At 32.1% G+C, this 9669-nt stretch overlaps 1 protein-coding gene across 1 annotated transcript; it reads right to left on the bottom strand.

The window, feature by feature from the left end:
• Positions 1-1614: 1614 nt before the first annotated feature.
• Positions 1615-8640, bottom strand: LOC106052418 (uncharacterized). Its single transcript, XM_013207791.2, has 2 exons — positions 8481-8640; positions 1615-6995 (listed from the first exon to the last, which is right to left on the bottom strand). Exon 2 carries the CDS (start codon positions 6840-6842, stop codon positions 5127-5129), a length of 1716 nt encoding a protein of 571 aa, XP_013063245.1. The 5' UTR covers positions 6843-6995; positions 8481-8640; the 3' UTR covers positions 1615-5126.
• Positions 8641-9669: the final 1029 nt, after the last annotated feature.

Here is a 9669-nt window from a genome sequence, read left to right on the forward strand (position 1 = left end):
AAAAAACATTTTAAATTTCAGAAAACCTATTTCCAGCACTATGAAGTTTAGTGTTTATTGGATTTTCAAAAGTAAGTTTAGTTTTTGAGATCTTAACATGAAATAAAAAGACTTTTTTTTTCCAAATGCAAGCTGCTAACAAGGTGATAAGGGAGTTTCTGGTTACACTGCTTCTGAGGGTCACAAGTACCTACATATTATACCCCAATTCAATGCACACTTAAATCACATCATCAACAGTGACCAAAAAGGACTCAATCTTAACATACCATAATTATCATTAATGATTTGTGCAAGACAAATATGAGAATATTTGTCAACTTACTCTGTCTTGATCATCTTTCTTTAAATGTATGTATATTCTATTGCATTTACTTGTATGCACAGAAAGAATGGATAGAATCATAATTAGGCTAGAAAGATCACATTTCTGTATGGATTTTGTTTGAATGAACTAAAGAATAGCAATGAATGTGACCTGAGAAAGAAGTCATCTCATACAACTGTTGAATTACACTAGCTACATTTTTCATCTTACTTTCAAAATGGTTTCTATGTATCAGCCTACAATACAACTCTTGTAATTTCAAAAATTTAAGGGTCTATGCATTAGACACCTGTGTTGTGGCAAATGTTTCAAGGCTAATGAAGACTTACTCTGAAATCAGATTTAAAAATGCACTTTTATGTTTTGTATATTAATCTGACAGCACAAACAAGGGCAGCTGAATAATGGGTCTGTACCATACTTATATCCATTACCATTCAAAGTATTCTAATATTTTGTGAAACATTTAATTATGTTCAATTGTTTCTTTTGATTTACATTTGCTTGCACAATGTAGATGAATTAATTCCCTTGTGTCATAACATAAATAACAAATTTGACTTTCAAATTTTAGGCTTAATTCTTTTTTTATCAAGTTTTTAGGTCAACATTTTCTCAGATTGTTTCAGAATGACAATAATAAAATGAACAGTATTTTCACTTCACCTGTATGGGAGCTAAGCCAAACAGTTTCTCACCAGGGCTTTCTGTCCTTCAACCAATTATAGTTCTCAGGTGTCTGGTTCCTGATAATTTGAATACTTACTTAGACTTAAGTCCTCCAGCACTGTTCTGCTCATAGGGCGACAGGCTATTTCCTTAGAGTTTGATCATAGGTGACTTCCACAGGCCACTTTCCAAGCTAAAGCTCATGAATTTTAGGTCTAAAAGGTGTGACGCTATTTTCGGCTTAAATGTTTTAGTAAATGTATTTCATCTTGCCTAAGGATATGTTCAAGGAATCTTACCTAATGTTCAATCACCAATTCAGTCACAGAAGTGCCTCTTCAAGAAAGAACTTTATTTGTGACATGACCTTATTTGATATGACCTAATTTGATGCTTTTAGCATCATATATAAATAACTTTTGAAATGTACAAAATGGGTGTTTACAATCAATTTCTGACGTAACACTGTGTGTGTGTGTGTTTCATGTATTACATAATGCATAGTTGTTGGGTGGCTTAGCCTGTGCCAAGCGAGGGACAGCACACCCCAGACAATAAAATACATACAATATATAATTTTTTTTTACTAATATTAATTATAAAAAAAAATACAAATAAAGATTTATAGCTGACATATTTATTTGTCTGTTGAAAAGCAACACAGCACAAAATTTCTCTGAAAACAAACATTCCAATGTTTAGGTCTCAGCCTGTACCATCTATGTCATGATGACAGCCATTACAGGAAAAAGAGGGGAAGTGGGGGGAAAATGTGGAGATCTTTTTAGCTTCAGGAATATTATATGGAAACCAAAACTACAGAAAACATACACATGGTAGACTAAAACAACAGAAATCATATCAATGTGTCCTTCAGCTTGACAAAAACATCTACATTCTGCCCCAAACATATCACCAGCCTATGAAACCAGTAAAACAAAACTTGACATGCTCACAAGTCATGAATGTACATCACTGAAAATTGCATGCAGAAAGACTAAAATCTTGTACTTATCAAATAATTCTTCATGACAATGCTAGCAACATCACAATCTTGAAGCTGCAAAAGGAACACTACAGAGAGGATTACATTGACACAGAAGAAGAAATAAAATGCATAGATTTGAGTAGATTATGACTTGGTTAGCTCAATATCTTGTAACTGAATATATAAGGTACACATTTCTAAGTTGCAAAGAAGAGATTTAAAATAAACATTTATGTTAAATAAAAACTGTATCAAACAGAACAACTTGACTGTTTTATGTAAATGGAATATCATGTGTCACTTTGTTAAATCTAGAGAACTAAATTTCCATAACAATATTATAAAAGAAACCAAAAGTCATTTGGAATAAATCAGTTATTGAACAACGTGGGTAGCAATGTTGAAGCATAAGAAAACATTTCACAAGCTTAGTGCTTATTTTTTTTTAACTCTTAAGAGAAACTGACTTTTACATGTTCATGTTTGTATAGACCATTTTGGCAAAATTTTAAAATACTGGTATACTTAGAAAATAGCACAATAACTATCACAATAAAGAACAAATTATTTCTAACATTTAATTTGGCAAATATTTATGAGTTTCCAGTCTTGTGTAGGACAACTAGCAGCTACATTTTAAACTTTGAACTGTGTGGGATATATATTTAGTCATCTTTTAGGAGTCATGTCATAACTTGTGTTGAGAGCCTTCCTTTCAAATGAAATGAAGGAATTGCCAGTAAAAAAAAAACAGAATAGAGGTAGGAAAAAAAAAAGCACTAAGCATGTGATTTGTCTTTATAAAAATGAATTCAATTAAAAATTTAGCAAATGTTGGTTGACTTATATACATAGCAAAAACAAAGTATTTGAAACACTATATTAAAGTTACATAATCATATTGCACATGAAAGGTTATATGAAAATAAATGTTTTATGTGATCAGATTAACAGCCATCAATTGATTCAAAACAGAAAAATTACATTTTACCTATAAACATTGAAAAATTATTTTTCCAATAATAATTTGTCAAAAAAATAAAAAACAAAATTAAATAATTTAAGGATAAAAACAATAAAAATGATAACAATTGTACAAAGAAAAAAGTACCTTTATGATGTTATGCATTCAATAAAACCTGAAACATTCTTTGATGCGACTTTTATATTGTCCAATGTTTTAACTTAAATGATATAACATCAGGGAAATGTTTACAAATTACAACAGGAACTATTGAACAATTGTATAAATAGTTAGTTCTACCTTAAAATTTTTCAGCTAAAAAGAAAAAAAGGTTTTATTTAAAGAGACTTCTATCTACTATATATATAAATGCAACATTGTACAAATTCAAAAGTTAATAAATTATATACCCAATACTGACTTGTGCGGTAAGACAAAGTGTTTGGCAATTACCCACACCTCACAATACAAATCCACCTGTATTTTCCATCTGAGCAGAGTCTATCATTCTCATACAAGAACCTTAATATACAGGGGAATCACCCATACAGATATATATTTCAATTAGTACTGCACAAGCCTTGATTAGATTTTCATTACAGATAAATTTTTGAAGTACCTTTCAGAGTATTTAAGTGACTGCATTATCTTACTAAATTACTAAATCTCAAACTAAAATTAAATTTTAGAACTGACATGCAGTTAAAGGAGTGACGCTTCAGGCCCATGTAGCACCAAGAGTTAGTTTATCAAACTTGTGATATTTATAACTAAAGCAGTCATTAGAAGTTTTATATAAAAAAACATATATGTATAATCCTGGCTAAATAAAACTCAAAGCCTTGAGCGCAATAAGTATTATATTTTTCTAACAGTATGCCAAGATTTGCCCAAGTAATCAATTTTTACAATTGAGTAATTAATTAAAATATGGTTAAAAAAAAAGTATATCTCAGTAAAAAAAAAACCAGTATAAAATGCCCCATCATTTAATACTTTTTTTTTAATTAGTGGTATTCATCAAGTCTAGTATCATAATATCATAACCATTGTATTGTATTAGAATTTTATTTGTATAATTGGACATAAAAATGTGATCTACACCAACACTATATATTACTTTACTACACAATACACTGCACAGTACATATTTAAATAGTTCTATAACTAGCCAGTTATTAGAATCCTTTTTAAATGTTTGAAACAAGAACTAGGGGATGGTGAATTTTTTAAATTTTTTTTTACCAAATTATAAAAGCCAATGTTCTACCATTTTACTATGAAAGAGCTTTTCTAGCAATATTAAATGGTACATAGATACTTTAAATAAAATTTTTGGTTTCCATAAAACTTAAAGTGTACATGAATATTGGAAGACTATGATGAGGCTATATATTACAAAGCACAACATACTACAACAGGAGTTTGTCATTTAAACTCTCTTTAATTCAATCTTAAGTAAAAACAAATACTCCATCCCATTGTTTAACTTGTACAATCGAAAATGTCTGAAAAATGAACTAACATTGAATTTAGAATCTTTAGGTTGAAATTAAATTACAAATAAATGAATAGATTGTGTAACCATAGAATTATCACAATATACAGGTAGGTAAAATACACTGTAAAAAAATAAGAAAAAAATAGTTACATTTATAGCAAGTCAAAATATTTTTAGAAAGTGATTGCTTGTTAAATAATCTATATAAATATTTTGTTTTACACTATTAAACACATCCAATGACATAAAAAAGAGAATGATATATATAAATAACCTTGTTTATGTACCAATTAGTTGTTGTTTTTTGTACAAACATAAAAATTGAACACTATTAAACATTAAAACAAAGCCAGGATTACTTTTTAAATGTAGGTGAGATTTTAAAAATGTTTGAAATAGTAAGGAGAAGTCCATTTTAAAGTTTAAAAAACTATTAAATCACTTCATAACTTCAATTTCATTAGAGCTGAGCTATAATTAAATATTTTGTTAAAAAAGTAATTTAGTAAAATAAAAAAAATCAATTTAAAAAATAAGAAACCTGTACGTTACCTTTTACATCACAGTTCTGAGATACATTTCTTGTTATTTGTGAGCTTACACAAAGATATTATTGTTATGATGGAAATGGTACAAAAATAACAAAAGCTTTAAAAAAAAGTGTTATTTTGGTACTTCACAGATCCTCGTGAAAAAGTTGGGTTGCCAGAACATCTCCAGTGACAATAGTTTGACAACCCACCGAGACAAACTTCTTACCTTCAGCGTCTGAGTTGTTAAGGTTGCCATCAGAACCGTTGATGTTTGCAGCTCCTGCCCTGGGACTATCCATCAAAACAGAACGATTCATGTACTGCCTTTCAGCCACCATAGACACCTGGGGAGATATATCTCCATCATCATCACTAAAGTTTAGCTCATCTACATCTTTCATCCCTTCCAGCTCTACGTGGTGAAAGTTCCACACTGGCACCACACCAGCACCACTGGGGGCAGCATCTTGAAAGGAATACTTAATCCCGCCGATATTCAGAGGAGTTGTGCTGGAAAAAGTACTGTCATCAAGATCAGGATAAATCTTTCTGATCTCATCATTCATATTGCCAAGAGGGACCTGTGGCTCTCTTGGTATTCCATCTATTGGAAGATCAAGCTTTGCTGCAACTTTGTCAATCAGATCCTCTATAGACTCATTCTCCTTCCACACTTTTGTTGCTTTCCAGCGAGCTCTGCTGCCTTTAGGAGCAGGAACTGCATCAAACATAACCCATTCGCCAATCTTGAGAAGTTTGTTAAGATCGTCAATGTTCTTACCGAAAATTGTTCTATCTATGAAGACATGTTCGTGCATGCCAAGATCAATGATGCCCCAAAGCTTGGCCACATGAAATATCTGGCCTTTGCGCCCACTCACGGAGGGCTTAGTCTGAACATGTGGCCTGCTTCCAGTGATAATGACATTTAATCTAGTGTTCTTAATAACAGACACCACTTCATCCTCACCAATGGTAAAGATATTATCATGAGCCGAGATAAACTGCTGCAGTTCTGGCTTGCTCCAACCGATTGTGTTCCTTAGACTCTCAGGAGCTTGACTGAAATGGCCAGACAAACTGTTGACTTTCATGTCCCCTTTCTTCTGGATAATACTTTTAATAAACATGACAGCTTTGTACTCATTTGCTGTCATTGTCACAGGACCAGCTTTAGTTGTCACTGAAGAGACAGGAACTGGAGCTACAGTCACTGTGCGGCCTCCAACAGGCTTAGGCAAGTCAGATACATCTAGCGACTTTGGACGGCGCTTATTTTTGGGAGTTGTAGGAGGTAATACTGGTGGTTCAGAAGATGAGTCTGTGTCAGCAGCATTGCAGCGGATATTATCTTTAAGGCATACATTGTCATCTTTTACTTCGAAAATAAGTGGATGTTTCAAAAGAAAAGAAAGAAATTCATTTTGAGGTCCAACACACTCTCTTATTTCAGGAGAGGCTTGAGAAAGATGTCCTGCCAGACTCTTCACAGGCATCCACTTTTCACCCTTCTTCAGATATTTGGCTCTAAAAAACTGAACTGCTTCTGTTTCTATAGAGACATCTGGAAGACAAGAGTGACTAGAAGAAGAGGCAGGACTTGACTCTCGAAAATTTCCCCCAAGGGCGGTACCATCGTTAAGGCTGACAAGGTTACCATTTACAGAAAATAGGGAGGGATACTTCAGAAGAAATTTCTTCAAGCCGGCTTCATTTCCACCAGCACTTTGACGCATTTCTGAGGTAAAATTACGGCTCCCAAAACGTCCAGCAAGCTGGCTGATACTCATGGGAGCATTGCTGTACATTAATATTTCCAAGAAATACAACATAGCTTGGTGGCCTGGATCATCTGCCATTTTCAGATTTATTCTTGCTTTTTTTTGGTGTAAAATATTCAATCTATAACAAAATCTGATGAAGATGATTGGCTATATTGTACTACTGTAAAAAAAAACCAACCCTTTTTTTTTACGTTGGCTTATGATCATCGAAACCGAAGTCTCTTCCCCCTGAAAAGTAAAATATATAACTATATTATGAAAGATAAGAAAAAAATTGATAAAAAAACAAAAACTCTAGGTCATAAATAAATGTTTATTGTTCATACCATAAAAGTTTAAAGGGTTTAGTAAAATTGATTAATAAATTATAAATTGTTTATACAATAATTCAATAATGTGCTGACAATTTCCATACTTAGTTTAAAAAAAAAAAGAAGTGCACAGATTTAGAACACTATTAATTATAAGTAGCTGTTGCAACTATTAAGTCTTTCAAAAAATATTTATTATAAGTAGAAAATCAAAAAAACTTTTAAATGTTTTAAAAATGGTATGTTTGAATTGAAAAAATAAAATATAAATGACAAATTATTTTTTTAAAGCAAGAGTATATTATATGTATATACATGCTTTAAATACCATGCTTAAATCTACAAAATTAAAAGCAGTACCAGGTATATAGAAAATTTGATTTTATTTTCTTAATACCAGTATAATTGGAATGATAGATCTATGTTAAGATGAAGTTACTAGTGAAAAAGAAAGATTCAATGTGAATTGTTTAAGTTCCTTCTAAAAATGGTTTATAAAAATGTTTAATTATGTGCTTCCAGTGTATGTGAATAATTTTAAAAACATGTTTGCTTTCAGAAAACCATAAGTGACTGCACATTTATATGTACATTGAGAAAAATGAAGAAGAGGATAAAGTTTAATTCTCGATGGCGCCTTTGTTTGTTTTTTACATTTAAATATATGACAAATAAACAATAGGGATTTTGCCTTATTAAATATTGAGGTGTCACTAAAAATGTGTAGAAATGAATTAATGATGTTTAAAGAGAAAAAAATAGGTGTTGGAGTGTATTTTGTGTATGTGTATTTTATTATACTGGTACTAGAAAACTAGATTCTAGTTTAGATTTTCAAGATCTATCAAGAATTCTAGACATCTAGATTCTAGATCTATACTAGACTTAATATCGAAATGGTAGGGACTATTTGACTTTTTTCTTTAAAATTTGACAAAAACAGACTTCTACCTGAGACCTGTCCCCCTCCCCATCATTTCATCAATCTTTATCTTATTATAATGAATTCCTTTTTAATTAAATTATGAAAGAAAATTAGTGCAGAAGATCTATTATTTATAATAAATTATTATTCTAAATTAGATATATATGATATGATATAGTATCATATAGAGCTAGCAGAGCATGGTTAAGTGACTAATCATAATGGTATGTGAGCAGTAAGAACCAAGAACCATCACCCAGCTGGGTAAAATGGCTGGAATGTCTATGATCAATGTTAAATGTGTTATGTGATTCATTTCAACTGATTCGCTTGGTTGACTCAGTTCTCAAACAATGAGGTCGATAAAAAAGAAATCCATTTAAAAAAAAAATTGAAGGCGTTTGCGTATGATTACGACAATGAATGCTAAAGCATCTTGTAGATTGTAAATGTTTATTCAGAATGCAATTCACTTACGTTGTAAGTGGGCGAAAAAGTGCCTACAGCCTTACGAAAGCAGCCATCTTGGGAAGATAGTTAACCCTTTTGTTGAAGGAGAGCGAGCAATGAGCACCGACAAGAAGAGAAAAAAAAAAGTTGTGTTACCTCCCTTTCCAAATGTTCGTCAGATGTATATTTAGAACATTGCTTCAAAATACTGACATTCTTGCAGCATATGTTATGAGTTATGTTAGCCATGATTAAAATTATGATTTTCGTGGATTAGCCTACAATCGGAAATTTATAGATTTAATGCAAGGTCGGCTAGGGTGCTGAGATCAGCTCCTTATAAAAAAGAATTAAATAAAAAAAGACATGAATGTAAATTATGTAGATTCCAAAAATAAATATTATTTTATAATAATAATAATCTTTATTATCCGTAAGGAAATTTGTCTTACAATTTGTACATTACACCAAACAAAAAACATTATAACTATAAGAAACCAAAGTGTACATTCACAGAGACAAGTAGCCAAGTATTATTGCTTATAATGTTAACCCTACATTTAATTAAATTTTATCATTGCTTTGTGTGACATGCTTATAGATTTCCCCCCTTCCCTCAATTTTCAATGTCCATAATTTGTTCATATAGCCTATTAGGCTATGATATTCTTCCTACGGAATTGTTTTGTTTTACATTTTTAGGATGTTCCTTCAGAGTTGAAGATAGTTTACTTCCTAGTCCAAACCTCCCGCAGGACGACGGGGGATGGGAGCGGGCAGGGTTTGAACCCTCGACCGTCGATAAATCCGAACGACAGTCCAGCGCACAAACCGCACGACCAGGCAGCCATCCTTAGTTGCATAAAATCAGAGAACGCGCCAAGACTTATTTGCATATATCTATCTGCCTCGGGAACTATTAAAAATCTCATTAAGATATCAAGCACATTTTCTGTTCACTGCTATCTAGCTTATTCCGCCTTCACGTATCCTTTAGTCTGTTAACAGTTAGGGAACTATTACAAATTGAAAGGCATTATCTACTCATTAAGATATCATATCATATCAAGCACATTTTTTTGTTCACTGCTTTCTAGCTTATTCCTCCATCATGTATCAGGTATTCCTAATCCAAACTCCCCGCAGGACGACGGGAGATGGCAGCGGGCACCATCGAGGCGAACGAACGACAGTCCAGCGCGCATCCAGCTTTGAT

This window comes from Biomphalaria glabrata, chromosome 4, assembly GCF_947242115.1.
Source record: "Biomphalaria glabrata chromosome 4, xgBioGlab47.1, whole genome shotgun sequence".
NCBI lineage: Eukaryota > Metazoa > Mollusca > Gastropoda > Planorbidae > Biomphalaria > Biomphalaria glabrata.